Source organism: Euprymna scolopes, chromosome 36, assembly GCF_053919585.1.
Source record: "Euprymna scolopes isolate OS-2025 chromosome 36, ASM5391958v1, whole genome shotgun sequence".
Lineage (NCBI taxonomy): Eukaryota > Metazoa > Mollusca > Cephalopoda > Sepiida > Sepiolidae > Euprymna > Euprymna scolopes.
This window is the reverse complement of record NC_136517.1, coordinates 11,045,153-11,066,382: the sequence shown is the minus strand read 5'-3', so window position 1 is coordinate 11,066,382 and position 21,230 is coordinate 11,045,153. Positions and strand designations below refer to the sequence as shown.

Genomic DNA, 21,230 nt, shown 5'->3' with positions numbered 1-21,230 from the left:
CCCTTCATACCAACAGTTACTATCCAGCTCCCATTTCCCACCTCTCAGGAGCTGGTTCCCCCTTTCCCTCCCCCCTCCTTCTATCTCCACATTAAAAAATGGCCTTGTGCCTAATTTGCTCAGTGGGAAGCAAATAAATACACAGGCCCAGAGCCCTCCGGGGCCCGGGCGACAAGATCAAAGTGTAGTATCTGTTCCGACAGATGCTGCAAGCTAAGACTAGCAAAAACCATATGTGGGGGTAACCCCACATATCTGACCGTGGTCAATGTAGGGGCAACCCTTCATACCAACAGTTACTATCCAGCTCCCATTTCCCACCTCTCGGGAGCTGGTCCCCCCCCTTTCCCTCCCTCCTCCCTCTCTCTCCACATTAAAAAACGGCCTTGTGCCTAATTTGCTCAGTGGGGAATCAAATAAATACCCAGGCCCAGAGCCAGTTTGTTCAATGTCGACTTCGTCATATCAGACTGTAGGGAGCGGGTTTTTAAAAACATACAAACCCATTTATTCAAAACTGTCCCGCACAAAATAACTGCTGAATACCTATCGCCGTCACGTCAATCAAAAACGCGCACCTGTTTTTTTTAAAACACTTTACTATTTTCCAACTGCGCGTTGTCAACACTTTGGCTTTTTTTCACATACCCCGAAAAACACCCGGGCAACGCCGGGTACCCCTCGCTAGTCTATATATATATAAAAGCGAAAATGTGTATGTATGTTCGTTTGTATGTCTCGCAAAAACTTTTGACATGGGTCACGGATTTTCACGAGATCAGTATCATTTTAAACTTCCAACCTTCGCCCGACAAATATTGAAAAATTGGCCAAAAACATTAATTTCTTCACCCTGAAAACATCAGTTTTCTACAGGGAGGGGTCAGCAAAAACCGTCCTCTCATGACAAGTTCGCTTCCACGCATGTGTCATACGACGTCGGAACATGATTTACTTTAAATATTTGAAAAACCGACACAATTTCATCGACATTGTCTTAGCTCAGTTCCTTAGGGCGCGGCCTCATTATCTAAAGGTTTATGGTTCGAATCGTGGTGTGAGACGTCTTTTTTATTTTCGATTTTTTAAATTTTAATATTGAAATAGAGTTATTCAAGCCATTTTTCACGTGTTTTATTTTTGGTTTTTATTTTTCAGATTTTTTAAAGAAGTTGTAACGTTCGTTTTTCTGTTTTCTTTTTCGCGTTTCCTTTTTTGTTTTTCCGATTTTTACATTTAACATCGTTCGTTTGCCTTATGTTGGGGTATTTTAAAAAAAGTTTTTAAGTTTTAACATTTAAAAATATTGTTTCCCAGTTGCATCTGGCTTGTGCATTGTTTCCCAGTTGCATCTTGCTCGTGCATCGTGTCCCAGTTGCATCTGGCTCGTGCATCATGTCCCAGTTGCATCTGGCTCGTGCATCGTTTTCCCATTTGCATCCGGCTCGTGCATCGTTTTCCGAGTCGCATCCGGCTCGTGCATCGTTTTCCGAGTAGCATCCGGCTCGTGCATCGTTTTCCGAGTCGCATCCGGCTCGTGCATCGTTTTCCGAGTCGCATCTGGCTCGTGCATCGTTTTCCGAGTCGCATCTGGCTCGTGCATCGTTTTCCGAGTCGCATCTGGCTCGTGCATCGTTTTCCGAGTCGCATCTGGCTCGTGCATCGTTTTCCGAGTCGCATCTGGCTCGTGCATCGTTTTCCGAGTCGCATCTGGCTCGTGCATCGTTTTCCGAGTCGCATCTGGCTCGTGCATCGTTTTCCGAGTCGCATCTGGCTCGTGCATCGTTTTCCGAGTCGCATCTGGCTCGTGCATCGTTTTCCGAGTCGCATCTGGCTCGTGCATCGTTTTCCGAGTCGCATCTGGCTCGTGCATCGTTTTCCGAGTCGCATCTGGCTCGTGCATCGTTTTCCGAGTCGCATCTGGCTCGTGCATCGTTTTCCGAGTCGCATCTGGCTCGTGCATCGTTTTCCCAGTCGCATCTGGCTCGTGCATCGTGTAACTTGCTTCTGTTTTCATGAAATATTGTCTGCAGTTACAATGAATTACAGGTTAAATATTATCCACAAATCACTTAGTCTTAAAACCTTTAAATGTATTCAGGCATTTACTGGAATTAAGGATATATTGTCAGATCTCCAAGGTACACAAAAATGCATAGACCTTGAGTCTGTATAGCAACACAATTTTCATATCAACTGGTTTTGAGCTACTAAAATAGTATTTTCGTTCTCCGGGAGGTTTCTGAAGTTAGTCGTTTGGTCACTGCTAATTGTTTCTGTCTTCACAAAATGCCCCCATTCGTCTGAAGACCCTCGTCGCTTGATAGGTTTTGTTTGTTGATATCTGTAAAAAAACTTAATCGCTTTCAAAGCATGAAAAAGAAAAAAAAATGATTAGCAAGTCATTGGTAATTGTTTTCTTATGAACAATAATTATTTGGTTAAATATTCCAATAGTATATACAATGCCACGCAAAATATTACTTTTTAATATACTCCGTTATAAATATGTGAGAGACTTTATGAAGGTTAACTAATTTGTATGTTTAAAAATTGAACTTTCATTAATTAATTATTCATTTTATGTTTTTTTCTATGGGATGATTTGTTTCATTTAACCTGACTGAAATAGTATTTAGCCGGGTAAGTAGCAATTGTTGATGACATTGACTTTAGTCAAAGTCCAACGATTGACTTTGGTATATTAACCGGCAGAGTTTGGAATAAAGGCTACATCGTTTTTTTGTTTTGTTTTGTTTTTGTTTTCTGATTAAATTCCACAAAAATTAGGGAAATAAGGCACCTTGTTATGCTCTTCCAGTGTACCAAATTTCACTTCTCTGCTTTTCATAGCAATTTTAAAATTAAAAAAAATACTGACCTACAGTAAAGCGACACAGAGTTTATATTTATTATCTGTGCGTGTGTGTGTGTGTGTGTATATATATATATATATATATATATATATATATATATATATATATAAACTTTGACAGGAAAAAATCGCTTTCATTTAAGATTTCTAAGAATTAAAACAATTTTTTTTTTTTTTCCAAGAGTATCATCACTTAATCCTTTCTTTTTTTTTTAAATTTACTCAAGTGTTCTGCTCTAATTCCAATAACTCGAGCGAATATCCTTAAGATGTGTGCCCATTTAATGTGTTCAGCTACCGATGAAAATTCCTTTTATAAAATCTCATTTCAAATTTAAGCATGAACAATAGATGGATGGAGCCTCTTCTAGATGTCCTTGGTTGGATATAAAAACAAGGTTGACTAAATGATCGTTGAAATTTGATCATCTTAATACTTGCATCATTTCGAAAGGACAATGGAAAAACGAATTGCATACTATCTCCGCTGAGCTTCGCCGCATGATTGGGAACAAAACTTCTGTCCAGAAGGCGGTTGTTGTGTTGTGTTAACCTATGGATGGATTAGAAAGTTACTTTGAAGTATTTGCTGAAGACATCTTCAAGGATTTATTTATTTTTTACTCTTTTTCACCCCAAACAAGGCATATTGTCATCTGAACATAAGGGGCATGTTTAACAGGGAATTGTAGGGAGTTGAGTAGCGAGTTGTCGGTTTACATTATATTTAAACTTCTGCATGTCAGTACACTCTGGAAAGCAGGAAACAGTGAGCGAGTTCCAGTCTAGCAGGCTGAAGAAAGAAACTATTAGAGTAGAAGGCTTCCTGGCATCTAGGAACCTCAACAATGAACTTTTACTGCTTGTCAGGTTGGTCGGGAGTATGTATATTGAGGAGGCACATGCGCCATGAATTATTTATTTATTTTTTTTTTGCTATATACAACTACGGATATTCTTAAATGGTCATCTGTCTGATACTGACCAGGATCAGTGTTGCTTAATTTTACTGATCTGCTATATATGGATTACTTCATATAATTAGTCAGTTATGACTTATGAAATCAGCTATGATGGTTATTTATGTACAAGTAATTTACAGCTAAATAGTTATGTATAGTTGTTAGATGTATGCATGGATGTGTGTGTATATAATATATATATATACTAGCAGTTCTGCCCGGCTTTGCTCAGGCCCTATGTATTGTTCATAAGGTTATGTGCATTAAAAAGTGTGAATATGTAAAGTAATGCCTTTTTGTATAATAGTCTTCCTTAACTACCATAGAGAAAAGACAGACAGACATTTTCACTTTTATAGATATATAAATAGATAGATTGGATGCAATATATAGTAATGATTTAAAAAGTATTAAAAAAAAAAAAAAAGACTCATGCGCCACCACCGAGAATTGAAACCAAAACGTACAGTTCACAATTTATTTTGCCTCTGCCACAATGACTGGGCTATGAAAACATTTTTACTGCAAGGCTAAAAATTAAAACATGAATCAATAGCTACTAGTTATGCATTCGTAATGCCAACATTCAACCTTCACCTGGCAAATTTCATTTTTTTTAAATTTTCACACTTTTGCACCGATTTTTCCGGGCTAAACCCCAAATATAAAGTTTTGCTTGGATTCAAATACCTTATATATGAAGTTTCATATGTGTAGACCAAAAATTCTGGGAGGAGTTTGGTAGGCAAAATTTGTTAAACAAAAATATATATGTATACATAAATATATATGGAAACAATTTTGCGTTTACTATAAACTTTTTACGCAAATATTATGCAAGTATAAATCATGTAGAATATCTGCATGAATATAATTACACGTAGCCGGGCAGAACTGCTAGTATATATATATATATATATATATATATATATATATACACATATATATTATATACACACACATCCATGTATACATCTAACAACTATACATAACTAAGCAACTAATAGAGAATTAATTAAAATGAATGTTTAAAAGAATATGCAAATTAGCTAGATCTTTTGCTAGTGAATGCACTTCCACAACCCATATATAAGAAAATTGTATTTTCTTTTTAAATAAATAGAAAAAAGGGTTTTTAATATGAATATCAATACACACAAAAGAAAAACGAATTTATAGGAGTATAAATATATATGTATACTAGCGAGGGGTATCCGGCGTTGCCCGGGTGTTTGGAGGTGTGTGTGTGTGGGGGGGGGGATTAAAAAAAAAGTAAGTATGAGGATCAAACCCGAATCGTTGAGGCAAAGTTGTAAATTAAAGTGTGAAAAAAAAAACGTGCGACGTTAACCTTTGCCCCACCGCGACATGCTTACGGAAACACATTTGAATTTATTTAATTACTTGGATTTAGCAGGTGCTCGTTTTAATGAGTTAATGAGGTCAAGTTTGACTGTGGGATTTCATTTACTGCTGAACGCTTCCCCCCCCAAGATGTTATAGGAAAAAGACTAACCCACATGCGGCGAGTGACAAATATTGAATATTTATCTTCCCGAAATCGAGCAAATTAAATAGACAGGCGAGCTTCGTTGTTAACTGTGAGATATTACGATTTATATGTGATATAAAAAGTTTTAAAAAGTTGTGAAGCGAGCAACCGCTTCTCTGAAAGAAGCCTTTTGTAGACATACAGAAAAAGCGAACACATACATGCATACATTTTCGCTTTTATATTTATAGATAGATAAGTCTCATGAGTCTTTCAACCTTTAAATCAATATTTAACAACTTGATCTCAAGTCCTTTGTTGGCAAATTCCTTTGTTCGTGAGTCAATTAATCACTTCAAATCACTGCATTAGTTTGCTTCCAACGTGTCAGTGAAAATGGCACAACTTTATAAAGATAGATAATCAACATTGATTAAAATGCATTTTTTTCTGTTTTCTTCTTTGTTTTTGTGCCATCTTCAAAGACTTGTGCAATGATTTTACCAAACAACTCGGCCTCAAAGTAAGAATTGAACACAAAGTTGAATTTGATAAAGCATAAATGTGTTGATATTTCGGGAGAAAATCTTCCTTTTCAAAAAAAGAAAAAAAAAGTTCTATTTGTTTAAAGGAAGAAAACGTTTTCTTTGCTTTAGACGATTAGAACGTTTTGTTTTAATAATTAAATACTTATGGCCAGTGGACAAAAATAATAAGTATAATCAGTTCAGTAACAGTCTTCTGAAGGTTGAAGGTTCAATCCTTGATATTGGTGATATTAGGTATGCAATTCTGAATTATTTCAGACTTTTACCTGGTCATGGCTGATGAAACGAGACCAATCAACCTCATGAATTAAATAAAGGGTTTTATTCGAAATTCTGTACAGATTCCTGAGTTTGAAAATAAAAACCTGAAGAAGGTTGGAAGTTACATGAACTGAAATGTGAACAGTAGTCCGAATAATTCAAATGATATGTCAGTTGTCGTAACCTTAATTTATTTGCAGTAACCAATTGTGTACTAACATAAAATTAACACTTCTACCCGTTTTTTGCTGATAGAATGAAAACAATCTACCCATGTGAATTAAATGAATGATTCAGTTAAAAATTCTACGCATTTCCTAGAGTTCAACAGTTGGGCCTTCAACCTCCAAAATAGTGTCACCTATAACTGAAATTTACTTAGTACTTTATCCGTTGTGCCACACGCTCTTATGACAATTCTAGTTTGAATTTTGGGAGCCATAAACATATTCTTGTTTTAGATGCACAGTTTTCTATGCTTATCACCATTTATTATTATATATTACTAATGTGTGTGTTGCGTGTGTGTGTGTGTATATATATATATAGAGAGAGAGAGAGAGTAGACCCCCGGTATATGGTGGCCCGAGTATATGTTTTTAGGTTACGATGTGGAATACGATGTTTTTCTGGCCTCTGTTTATGATATTTGCCACGCCTTACGGTGTTATTTATAATGTTATTTGATTTTATCCATGTGTTACTGTACTGTATTTTGTTACTAATATTTAATGCCGTATCCCGGGGTTCTACTATATATATATATATATATATATATATATATATATATATAAAGTTAGAAAAGCATTTCATCTAAGGCATGAAAATTGTTAAACAAAATGTTTTTACTATAGACTTTAAAAATAAAGGTACAAGATTCAATTTGAAATTCATTTATCTTCAAAGTGCACTTTTATAAATTTTACAAAGTAAGGTATAAAAATTTAATTTAAATTGAATCAAAAAAATTATGTTGGATTTATTTTATGTAATGTACATTCTGTTGCACTTTCAAAAACAAATCATTGAAAATTTTATATCTATATCATTAATTGCTATATTAAAGATAATGTTTTTAAATTGCAACAAATTAATTTCCAAACTAACCTGTCTCTAGCCAGGTCTTTATTTATCCCTCTTTCTCTCAAATCTATCATTTCTACCATGTTTTCCTTGACCTACCAACTGACCCTGCAGACTTCAACTCTTTTACATATACTAACTTATGCACTCTCATCCATTCTGCCAATGTGACCAAATCAACAAAGTCTCCAGTTTGTCACACATTTCCATCTACTATTCACATTTAATCTTCCTCTGGGGTGATCTGATTTAAGCCCATCTTTAAGACTTGCGTTACACATCCATCATATCATTCTCATATCATTTCTCTTCTATTTTCATGTTTTTAATTTTGAAAAAAAAGAAAATGTTTCATTCATTATTTATTTCTCTTTTGCTAAAAAATAGCTTCAGTCTCAATATTTTTTTTGTACACATCCAGCAATAAAATGCTTTCTCAGCGCAAAAGAAAGTTGGTTTTACTTTCTTTGTTAAATGAAATATACTTAATGTTCTTGTTAATTCTATAACGATCAACTCAAGATATAATTTTTCGTTAAAGATATCAATAAAACTGATCAGTCATGAAATGTCATCCATAATAGTGAGTGCATTTGTTGCAAGTGGAAATGTGGGAAGGCGACTTAAGTGGCTGACATTTTGGGATTTCTTACTTGTGGAAGTTTTACTTTTTTCTTAAAAATGTAATATTTTATTTTTCCTTCATAATCTGTTCATCCGTATTCTTGATCCTCCATTTATTTAATTATCCATATTTTGTCATTTCTTTGATTTTCCATATTCTGTTTCTTAATTTTTAGTTTCTCCATTTTCATACTCCTCTATTTATTTAACTCTCCATTTATTTGACCCTCTACTTATTTGATCCTCCATATTCCGTTTCTCCATATTCTTGACCTTCCATATTCTGTTTCTCAATTTTCTGGATCCTCTATTTTCTGTTTGCCATAGATTGTCCATTTTTTTCTTTTATTTTCTTAATCTTCCATTTGCTTTTTGTTTTCTCTCATTTCTGATGTATCATTTTTTGCTTTTTTCCTTTTCTGATTCTTTCATTCTCTTGTTTCGACATTATGAAGTTTTCCTTCTCTGCATCATTCATTTTTATTAATTTCCACACATTTTCTTCTATTACTCCATATTCCTTTACATATCACTTTTGCTCTATAACAATTCATCATTTTCTCTTTTCCCAACATGCCACTCTCTTTTTTTTTTTTTGTGTCACCTAAACGTTATCTTTTCTTTATCACTCCCTCCATCTCTTCACTCTGTACTCCGTTTGCCAACTGTTTTCCTTTTTCACTCTTGAGAATATCTCCAATAATGCAGAATAATGAGATGCAAAAACAAGAAAAAAAAAACAGTTCAGTTTTGGATTCCTGTTTCTATTGAAGAAGTGTGCACCAGCCATTGCCATTTGCGAACCAACACAAAAAGATGCGTGTTTCTTCTTGTGCATGCCTTGGATAGCATATCCACACACATACACACATCTTTATGTACGTACATGCAACACCTTTATACATGTACGTACACACACCTTTATACATGTACGTACACGCACACCTTTATTTATGCATGTGTATGCACACATTTACATATGCATGTGCACGCAATCTTTATGTATGTACTGCACCTTTACATATGCACACACATTTACTTACGCACACACACATTTATGTATGCACACACACATTTATGTATGCACACATGCACACACACATTTATGTATGCACACATGCACACACACATTTACGTATGCACACGTGTACACACACACATTTACATATGCACACGTGCGCGCACACATGCACGTACACCTTTACATATGCACACGTGCATGCACACATTTACATGTGCACGAACACGCACACCTCTCTGTATGTGCACGCACACAGACACACCTTTATGTATGCACACACACACACACTCATTTTTATACACACACACACACATTTTTGTTTTATTACGCATCTGAGTACACATGCACACACAGCTAAGCAGATAATTTCACTTGTAACTGAAGAAATTTTTTTATGTTAATTTTTGTTTTTCACATTTTGGATTATACAACTAAAATATTGATTCGGAAGGGAAGAATTCAATTCGGAATTGGTTAATTTAAAGAGTCATGCTTAACAGACATTTTCCCACCAATTCAATTCAGTGACCTTGGCAGACCTTTTCTAGCAAATGTTGATAGGAAATTAGTTTAAAAAATAATTGAAAGAGAGAGTAATTTTTTTTTATATCAAGGAAAAAAAAAAGAACTAAAAAAACAAAACAAATTTCAATTCTCACACAACATTTTTGAAGGCTTTTAATCAAATTATAGACTTATCTGGAATTATATATAAAAATGTCTTTTTAAAAATGGCGTTGCTTTAACATAATGCTTCTTGCTACGCCAAAAGTCTCAGAAAAAGAATGATTTTAATCATTTAATAAAATACTTTATAACATTTTTGTTTTTTTGTTTCTAATATTTTCAAATTAACCTTAGGAAATGTTTTCATTCAAAGATGTGACCAAACTTCTATTTAAAATCTGCACCAAACCATGAATATGAACCTTGACTTCAGACTTATAACAACCATCCACAACACTGGATATAGCTCTCTCCACGATGGTATGACTCCTTAGAGTTAATACCACAAAAAAAAACAAAAAAAAAACTTGAAATTTTTACTATTTGACAAGGGGGTTTTCCTTAAAATATATATGGCATAATTACATTGACACACTGGTTCCCATTGGATCACCGAAGTTAAGCAACGTTGAACCTGGTCAATATTAAATGGGTGACTATTTGGGACTTCCAGGTGCTGGATGTGCTCTCCGCTTATCTTGGCATTGTTTCCAGTCGTCCTTGACTTCTCCTTGTCACTGGACTCAAACAGTGCCGATTCAGGAGAAGTGTGGCTGGTGATTGCATAACCCCTGCCTCACAATTACACGCGCAGCTGCCCTTACAGGAGGTATCCTTTGTCTTTCGAGATTGAACAGAGGCATTGTGTATATTATGGAACACAGTCACAAACATTAGACCATTGTGTAGAAGTTTTGACTTTTCAAGTAAGATTTACTGTTGATGAAAATAATATATAAATTTATAGAAAATCAATTTATTTGTCTTCCTTTCTCAACAAGACAAATGTGTGTTTGGAAAAATGTTTGGATCATTCTATCGCTCCAGTAGATATCTCACTGCTGATATAATTCTCTACTTGTATAAAAGCTAAGTACATCCAAGGATGGAGTACTGTTGCTAGAAGCTCTTATCCTGCCTTGACAGGGTTCAAAATAGACTTTGTAGCCGAGTGAGGGATGATGAAAAGATCTTTGCAACATCTTTCCCACGGAAGAGATGTTGCGAGCCTGTCTCTGTTTTATTATTTTCATGGCAAATGCTCGTCTGGTCCCCCTTTGCTTGACTTTCACTAAAAACGCTATTAATAATTTCCCCCACTCTTTATCTGTGCCTAAACCTAAACGTAGATTCCACGAACAAAGCTTCTTTTTTAGAACTGCACACCTGTGGAACTCTTCTTCCGTTTCCTTGCTTTCCAGCTGACTACAATATGATTGTCTTCAAGTCCAATGTGAACAAGTTCCTGATGAGCCGTCCCCTTAAGTAATCCAATTTATCAAATGTCCTATTGACTACCGTACACTCATCAACCCTTATCCTCGAGTGACCTCTAGGCCTTGGTAAGTGGTGCCTCCTTTGTAAAAAAAAAAAAAAAAAATGTTTGTGTAAAAAAACTATTCAGAAACGTTGGCAGCCATAAAATAAACGGTTAAAATTCAAAAGGTCTTTGACTTGTATATATTACTTTTCGTTTTATTCCAAGAACTTTACCAAAGTAATAACTTAAGGTTTTTGATCATTTTTATACAGAAGATTCACGTCTTCTGAATAAAACGTAGGGGAGATGATAGTAAGTGGAAAGCTGCATAGTTCCACAAAATTTGCAACCACTGCCAACAAGCTGGGCAGTTATGTACCTTTTTGCTGCTATGGATAATGAGAAAAATATATATCTGTGTGGGGGTACGGTCCAGAATAGCTAACAGTGAAAAACTTTTAAACAAAAACTAAAAGCAACAAATAATTTATATCAAACATAGTAAAATTAGTATGATTAAATTCTCTGCAGCTTATATACTTTGACTACATGGAAACTGTTGGTTTTGTCCAAAATTTAACCTAATTAAAAAACCCGAAAAAACAGAAAAAGTTTTATGATGTTACCTACCTATCATGAGACATATTCCAAAAATCATGTAAATTGATCAAGTATTTTTTTTTTATATATAGAAAATGATTTTTTTTAACGATTTCTAGTGATTAATAGGAAATCGCAACCATTAAATGATTTCTGGAGAGGTTATTAAGGAGTTAACTCCGTTTATTTATAAAAGATAGTGGATCCAGATGCACAATCATCACTTCCTCATAAATTTGATTTTCCTAGTAAAAATAAAACAAAAAAAAAAAAAACTACTTAATAAATTTACCTAGTTTTTGGAATATGACATTTTTGTTCAGTGACGGCTGCATACACCATAAAGAGTTTTCTGTATTTTTTTTTTAAGTTGAATTCTAGACAAGAACCAAACTAAGATTTTTTTTTTTCCAGAATTTTATTTTGATGTTCATGTGTCTTATTAACAAACAAAAACAACATGGTGTCACAGTTGATAGCTTAACTTCTCTAAAGTTAGGCAATTAAGTGTGGGTTTCATGAGGGATTTGCCATTCAGACTTAGGGTTAGTTTTAGAGTTAGTATTTTTTTCTTTCATTATTACTATGTTTTCAACATGAAGTTTACTGAAGTTAAGCCATTACCTCAAATGCCATGTTTTTTGGTTGACGCTAAGATATGAATATAGGAATAAAATTCTGAAAAAAAAAAAAAAAATCTTAGTTTCCACACATGAAAACGATAAGGATCAGTAAATGAATTTAATTCTACTGCAGTTGCTATAAAAGTTTTTAGAAGGAAAATGGGGAACCTCATTACTGCGACTACATATATACTACAATAAAGGGGAACCATATGTAGTTTGAATGCAAACTTTCTTTCTTGCCAATCTTATTTCCCTTTCTTCCCTATGTCCAAGGGTTGGGAGTTCTGCCATGTTGACCAGGTCCGATATTCGTGTGCCACCACTCTCAGGTTTATGACCGGTGCTCTTTCAATTCTCATTGATGCACTCGGTCCATCTTTTCTGTGGACGGCCTCGAAGATAGGAGCCAAGGATGACGATGCTTTCAATTTTTCTAGGCCACACACTATGATCCATATACTGATATGACTGCACCAGCACAGCTTGTTCTACTGAAGAACCTCCTCAACACTTGCTAAACCCAGTCTAGAGCTCAAAGCTTTCTGATAATGTTCAATCAGAACTTCACTCGAGGCATCACCAGTAATTCCTGCCCACAAAACTTAATATTCTTTTCATATATAATTAAGCTATCTCTATCCAGTGTCATACTGTATAAGGACTAGTGTTTGGACAATTAATCGGAATTTTAAAAATCTGAATATTTGAGGGTATTGGAATCAGAAAAATTTGTACCGATTTTCCAATGTAAAAACGATTCTTTTAATTGTTTTTTTTTTATTTGATTTTGTTTAAAGCAGTCTTTCATTGCTGGTAATAATCATAAAATAATAAATATTTATTGATTTTAAACCACCAGTAAAGCTAAAATCGATAGATCGTCCCCCACAAGAATATTTTTACGTTTAGGAAAATATTTGCACATTTAATATGTGTGTTTTTACGGTAATCAGAGAAAAAATACAACTAAGTAGTTAAATATTTAGAAATTTATAAAGAATCGGAATCGGTAATTGTATTGGAATCGGTAAAAATATTGGAATCGTCCCATCACTTATAAGGACCCATGGCACAACGAATAATGTACAAAGTAAAATTCAGTTCTAAGTAACACTGTTTTAGCGATTGAAGACAATGAAAAATAAAAACAATATTCTTTTATGTTATTACAAAGAAAATATGATAAATGATTATTGGACAATTTTTACGAAACTTGAATTCAAATCAAGAAATAAAATCTCATAAGTTTTATGAACAAATATTTTTTTTTTTTTTAATAATAAACGATTGGTAACAAAAATAAAATTTTTGGTACCCTTTAACAAAGGAGGGATTGGACATAGTAATTCACTCCGATTCATCTGTTCGTTTGTTCACACTTTTCTCGATAACCATGCCTTGGATTTTTAAAAAATTTTGTACAAACATTAGTCATGGTGAAAGTAAATTTTTGCCAGAATGGATTTTCTGGAATAATTCTGGTTGCTCCTCTAGGAAGCATTAGAGAGGTAAAATTGCCCCCAGATCGTTCACTTGTGGAGGGAGATCCCACATATTCAGCTTGTTTTGATTTTTTTGTTCAAATCAAGATACATGTTTAGTCTTTTTAATATAATAAACCAATGATAGCAAAGAAATGTTTTCTAAAATAACGTCAGCTGCTTCAACTTCATAGGTTCAACTTTTCAGCACCAATCGGTGTTTTATGTAAACTGCCAGGAAAATTCCGACGATAGCATGGTTCTTATTCTGTATAAGTAGCAAATATTCAACTGTAATATAGAAACTAACAAAGAGTAACCTAATAATAGCTCGGATTTGTTCCTTAAGTTGAACAATGCTACAGGGCTTTGCTGAGTAGATTTTGTCTTGAAGAAAGTCCTTCAGGAAAAGGTGAAATCAGGCAAACATGATGGTCACACAAGCGGTCAATGTCAATTGACTAGTCAGGTGGTTGTCCGGCCAGTTTAGCACAAGTGTCTTGTTGAAAGTACAGACTCTCTGCACTATCCTGCTGTTGTAATACTGGCAAAAAAACTGCAGTTATAACACACACACACACATATATATACTAGTCTACCGTTGGCCTATAAAGGGTAAGATGAAAAATGTTCAAAATAGTGATTTTGAAATTAGATTGCATTTTATTGTTTTGAGTGAACCCCCCCACCAAAAAAAACAAAAAACTCGGGAAGCCCCCAGAGCACTACTGCAAGCACTAATTAAAATTAAGGAGGCCCTTCAGTTCATGGTTGCATAAGTTCAATCATCGTAACAACTTGCAATCTTTTCTAAATAAAAAAGTAGGAGGCATTACTTTTGGAATGTCCCTTTAGTGATGGGATGATTCCAATATTTTTCCCGATCCTGATACAATTACTGATTCCAATCTATATATCTATAAAAGTGAACGTGTCTGTCTGTCTGTGTACATTTCCCTACGCAATAACTCTGTCAATTTGTAGTCTACAGACTCGAAATTTAATATACAGGGTACTGAGATTTGGGAAAATCTTTGTGATCGGTTTTCGGCAAGAAATTTGGATGTTATGGGGTCAAAGTTCAACGATTTGCCCTTTGAGAACTCTACCAAACTCCTCCACTAATTTTGGGTCTAAACACTTGAAATTTTAAATATAGGTTCCTTGGACATGGATCTAACTTAATAACTTGATTTGAGTCCAAAACAATAAATGTTAAGGGGTCATAATAGGGGTCAAAGTTAAAAAAAAAATTGACGGCTTTTTTTTTTTTTTTGCTCAACATACACCTCCAAACACCCAGGCAACGCCAGGCTGAAATGTTTTTTTATAAATCTCTAAATATTTAACTATATAGTGGTTATTTTTCACGATTATTGTAAAAACGCATCTTAAATGTGTGTATATTTTGTCATGTGTAAAAATACACTTGTGGTTGATGTATAGATTTTAGTTTTACTGACAATTTAATAAAATTAAATAAAATTAAAAAGTCATCATTTTATCGTTGCTACCAGCAGTGGAAGATTTTGCTTTAAACAAAATCAAATTTAAATGACAAAAGAATCGTTCTTGACATCAGAAAAAAGGCACAAAATTAGTTCCTAACGTTCACAGGAAACATGAGTTGGAACAATTACATTGAAAGCATTGCCAGGGCCGCTGCGAAGAAGGTAGGCTACCACCCGAAAGTATCCTGTACCTCTATAAGGCCACCATTCGCCCATGTATAGAGCATTGCTGTCACATTTGGGCTGGTGCATCTGCTACTAGTCTCTCGCTCCTAGACAAGGTTCAAAAGAGAGTCGCCAATCTGATAGGCTCTGAACTGGTATCTAAGCTTCAGCCTCTGTCCCATCGACGAAATGTTGCATCCCTCTGCCTGTTCTACAAGTATTTTAATGGTGAATGCTCTGGTGAACTGCAGACACCTGTGTCCCCACGACGTAGACACCCTCAACAAACCCGACAGGCAGCTAAATCCCACCCCCACACAGTAGAGATCCCTAGATGTAAAAGATCCTTCTACTCCAGTAGTTTCTTCCCCAGAACCGCTAGACTCTGGAATTCCATTCCAGGTCCCTGCTTCCCCAACTGTACTGACATGCAGAAGTTCAAGTGTAACGTGAATCGACATCTTGTTGCCCAAATCCCTACATAGTACCCCAGTAGTTGTTGCTCCTGATAGTAGCCTCCTACACCAAAGTGGCAATTTGCCTTGTTTGGGGTGGAAATGTAAAAAAAAAAAAAAAAAGTACCGATTCTGATACTTCTAAAAGTTCCGATTTTGGATTTCAATTAATTGTCCCAACATTAATATATATATTTTATACACTTATGGTGGACCGTATATACTTTGTAACCATAGAAGAGTAGAAAGTGCATCTTGGGTTTACTTTCGGCAACTACTTAACTCTTTCTTTCCTTATTTTATCCTTTAGTCCTCACATTCCATGAACGGTATTTATGACAAAAGGAGAATAATTGCTTTTTTCATTGGCTAGTTTATGACCTCGAGAGGTATTTTTTCTAGCTTTTTATACATCAAGTGGCTTCATGCCTTGTACTGAGCGATTTCTATTTAAAAGAATAATTTTAACAATTTTATTACGTTGTAAATACAGCTCTTTCTTTTGAGTACGCTTCGCCTCATATTTAAAAAAAAAACACTCGGCTGTTTGTTGTATAATTTCTTGGCCATTTTATTTAATTCTATTGTTATTTGTTTATTTTTTTTTTTGAGTAGAGGGGGGTTCTTTTTTAACATCTCTTTCCCTCCTCTTTCCCCCCCTCTCTCTCTGCCTCTCTCCCTCTCTCTGCCTCTCCCTCTCTCTGCCTCCCCCTCTCTCTCTGCCTCCCTCCCTCTCTCTCTCTCGCTCGCTCACTCACTCACTCACTCTCTCTCTCTCTCTCAAATCGAGTGAATGTCTCCAGTGACTTTAAGGATGTCTGTTTCGCCCGCCAGCAAAACAAAACTCCTAAATTCATTTCACAACAAGCAAAGCCAATTTTGTTGCCAAGGATTTTGAAAGAGTTTTCCTGTCTAATAATTATTATCATTGTTTAAATTTGTGAATTGTGTTCTAGATTTTTATTTGTTTTATTCTTTGTTTTCGGTGCCGTTAAACCATTATCGAATTCGTTTTATCTACTTTCTTCTCTGAACAGACGCTGATTGTCCTAATTAGTCAATATAATCTGCTTGTATTTAATCTGTCTGCATATGTAACTAGGAAATAAGTAAATAGACACGATTTAGACCTTTTAATTTTCATTAGTGTACATCGTTATTTATTTTAAATCTATTATATAAAAATCAGTTGTGTGTATATGAGTGTGTCCACATAAAAGTCAGAAACTACTTAAACACTCCCAAAGCTTTTTCATAATTGCCTTGAACAATATATATATATATATATATATATATATATATATATATATATATATATATATATATATATATATATATATATATATATATATAAAATCTCGGTGAAATTGTCCCTTTTTCAAACAATCGATTGATTGCCTGCTCTAGACAGTGATCACTTAAATAATTTCTCTTCTAGAGAGGGGTTTAGGAAATTGGTTTTAGTGGTGCTCTGGAGGTCTCCTTATTTGTAGAAGTGCTCGATATCCTAGATTGAGCCATAATCCAAAGTGTTAAATATTCTGGATAGAGCAGGTAGTACCCCAAAAGTGAGTTTGTTTTTCCACTCCTCACATAAGGGATTTCTCTTCTTGAAGAGGGTAATCTACACATACAGTTATTTGTACATACGCTATCACCTTTCACATATATTTCTGATCGTACGTAAGTTATCACCTTGTAACACATTTATATTCATACGTTATCACTAGGGCTATGACAACAGCATATTCTTTTCATTGTTTTTACTCTCGAGAATATATCCGACATAGACACAATTAATCAACCAAAAGCCACATCACTGTCCATAAAAACTTTAAGATATCAATGGATATATATACCTGAGAATCAAAACGAGGAAAAGAATATGCTGTTGTCATAGCCCTTGTTATCACGTTTCACACATTTATGTTCGTATGCACGTTAATACCGTTCACACATGTTTGTATGTATCTTATACATGTATGTCTTTCACCTGGAGTAAGTGTATTGCTTACTGCCGAGGTGCCCCTACTGGGAAATGCCAACGGGGCTGCCCAGGTAAATTTTAACACGCTAAAGTGTTCCTCCTTTAGAAGCTCTGCCTTTATTCTTTCCAGTTTTCGACCTTGTATCATATCTTCCTGTAGTGAGAAGGAAATAAATACCAGTCTTTTTTAGGCAATGTTGTTTTGATCTTTATTCATAAAAGTATTGGATGATAAAATTATTCCAACACTTTCAATCTTTTAATTAAATAAGGATTTGCAAAGAATTTTAAAGATAGTTTAAGTGACTTTTTATCCGTCAGTTTAAATGCTTCCAAGTTCCTTTCAAATTTCAAAGGATCATAAAATAATCCATTTTTTTTTTCTCAACTATTAACAAAATATTAAAATACTTGACTTATTTACAATGAAACCGAAATGCATTATGGTGGATTTCATAATTTTTTAAAACGATTTTTAAAAAAATTTCCCTTTTATTTTACGATATTGCATTTTCGATTTAAATAAACATTCAATTGATCTATTGTGTAAAATTACGTCAATTGGATCTTCAAAGTCAGACCGAAATGGCAATCAATCAGACATATCTATTTGATTTAGGCTAGCCTATTTTTTAAAAAAAATTTCCACACTGTTATTGGCACAAATATTTTATTTCATTTTGTTTTTTCTTGAAAATACTTATGCAGGTTAAGAAAGCTTTTAGGGTGTAGACAGAATTTTGAGGTACCAGAGTCAGTCAGCATACAACCAAACAATAATGTAATATTTAAATTATGTGACATTGAAATAATTATTTAATTAATGAATTCATTAGCACTTGTGCCCCCCTCAACCTACATATTCCCGACTAACCCAGCAAGCAGCAAAATCTCACCCCTTCACTGTTGAAGTTCCTAGATACCGGAAAGCCTTTTACTCTAATAGTTTATTCCCTCAGACTGCTAGAGATTTTGGAATGCTCTCCCTATTTCCTGCTTCGCTGACTGCAGAAGTTTAAATGTAATGTGAACAGACATCTTGCTGCTCAGCTTTCCACACCCCTGCTAGACACGATCCCAAATAGTAACCCATTCGTTTCGAGTAGCAGTATGCTTTGTTTAAGGTGAAGAAAGTTTTTTAAAAAATCAATTTTTTTACGAATGAATTATTGCTTATTAAAGCCAAAAGCAACTCAAGGATAAAAGTTAAATAGAGATGAATGAATTGTCGATTTAATGATGAAAAATATTATGAGAGGATTGAGAATGAGGAATGGAATGAACAAAGTTTGACTACTTCCTTGCAGACTACAATATGGTTATCTTCAAGTAATCTAAATTCGTTCATTTCATTCATCATTTTCAACACTCTCATAATAACTTAAACTGACAATCAATCTATCTCAACACTTTATATTGACATTTCCCTGTTTAATTTCCCACAGTCCCCTATTAGACACAATCTCAAATAGTATCGCCTTATGTTCCAAGTGGCAATATGCCTTGTTTGGAGTTAAAAGGAGATAAAGAAAAATTACGTTCTCTCCTTATGCTCAAAATTGTGATAACACTTATGATATTTATACGTGACATAATTTGGGACTATTATCACATTTAGTAATTGAATACGTTCAATATCATCTGAGAATTGCGTTTGATAATTCCATTTAATTCTATGCTCAACAATGGCCTGTGAAAAAATATTCATGAAACAACAGTTGATGGAATTTTCCCATTTAATTACTTTCCATTGTATTTCTCTTTTGATCAATAAAACATGTCTGTCTTTTAACATTCGCTTGTGACTAAAACAATGCACAAAATGTGTTTTATGTTTCGGAATTTTTGAGATGACGACTGATATTTTTCATCCTTTGAATTACTATTCTTATCTTTGTATTGTTTAATTCGAACTACTGTCCTCATCTTGAGTGTTATTCATGCAATATTTCGGTCGATGTGACCTCCGATCTTCTTCAGGAGTATTTTGTCGAACTCTGAAATCTGTACAGAATTTCAAATGGAATCGGGGATAGCATGCACTTGTTCTGCCAGCTATAACTGGGTAGAAGTCCTAAATAATTCACAATTGTATTTTTGAGTGTTGCCTGCACTAAGGATTGAACCTTCAACTTCTACTAGAGTAACTTACAAATTTTACCAAGTACTTTATCCACTACATCATGGATCCTTGTGCAGATTCCCGGGTTCAACAGAAAGATTCCAGAGTTTGATAAGATACACCTGAAGAAGATCGGAGGTTACATCGGCCATGATGTGCAAATAACATTCAAGATAAGAACAGTAGTCTGAATAATCTCAATCTGAATTATCAATCCTCATCTCAAAACTTCAGTAACATATCCTCATCTTAGATATTTTCAAAATGTTTTGTCTAATGCAACATTCGACGTCTTTCAAACTTGGAAATCTTCCAGTCAAATATGGGGATAAGAACAAAGTTTCAAACTTAATATTTTATTTAATCCACCAGGTTAGATTGTTCTCGTTCTGTCAGCCAAAACCGATTAGTAGTAGATTAAATAAAAGGTTCAGTTATAAATTTTGTATTGGTTTTCGAGTTTAGCATAAAGATTTCCAAGCCTGAAAAAATATACCTGAGGTGAAAATGACAACCAAGACGAGAATGCAACGTTTTTATCACTTTTAAAATATAACGTTATTACTACAAAAATGTGACGTTGTTATTACTTTTCAAAATGTAGCGTTGTTATTACTTTTCAAAATGTAGTGTTGTTATTACTTTTCAAAATGTAACGTTGTTATTACTTTTCAAAATGTAGCGTTGTTATTACTTTTCAAAATGTAACGTTGTTATTACTTTTCAAAATGTAGCGTTGTTATTACTTTTCAAAATGTAGCGTTGTTATTACTTTTCAAAATGTAGTGTTGTTATTACTTTTCAAAATGTAACGTTGTTATTACTTTTCAAAATGTAGCGTTGTTATTACTTTTCAAAATGTAACGTTGTTATTACTTTTCAAAATGTAACGTTGTTATTACTTTTCAAAATGTAGCGTTGTTATTACTTTTCAAAATGTAGCGTTATTGCTTTTCAAAATGTAGCGTTATTGCTTTTCAAACTGTAACGTTGTTACTTTTCAAAATGTAAAGTTATTGCTTTTCAGAATGTAAAGTTATTGCTTTTCAAAATGTGACGTTGTTATTACTTTTCAAACTGTAACGTTGTTATTACTTTTCAAAAATGTAACGTTATTGCTTTTTAAATAGACCCAACATTGTATGCAAGGACTCACAAAAAAAGAAATCTTTGACACAAACTTTTTTTAGGTGAAAGGAAAAAGTTATTTATTTCGTTCGGTTTCACATGCAAGTCACCAACACGTATTTACAACACGACACAATATGTTCGCTCTAACAGTCTTTTGTTTTTAGCTCCGATCCGTTGTTGCGTTGCAGTAATCTAGGACCAACGATCAGCCGGTTCGAGTAGGAGACATCGCATGCTTGTTAAGTGTACCTTTCGAATCGCTACACGTTTTTTTTCTTTTTTATTTTCCCCCTTCTCTT

General features: G+C 34.2%; 2 protein-coding genes across 2 annotated transcripts in view; one reads left to right on the top strand and one right to left on the bottom strand.

The window, feature by feature from the left end:
- LOC145260333 (ribosomal protein S6 kinase alpha-5-like) overlaps positions 1-21,230 on the top strand; it is a 427,160-nt gene that overhangs the window by 36,081 nt on the left and 369,849 nt on the right. The window lies entirely within an intron of this gene.
- LOC145260700 (uncharacterized) lies at positions 1,291-1,980 on the bottom strand. The gene has a single exon (XM_080119099.1). The coding sequence runs from the start codon at positions 1,978-1,980 to the stop codon at positions 1,291-1,293; it is 690 nt and encodes a 229-aa protein (XP_079975225.1).

Excerpts from the sequence above, each read along its gene's own strand:
- LOC145260700 (XM_080119099.1), bottom strand. The coding sequence starts at position 1,980 with ATGCGACTGGGAAAACGATGCACGAGCCAGATGCGACTCGGAAAACGA.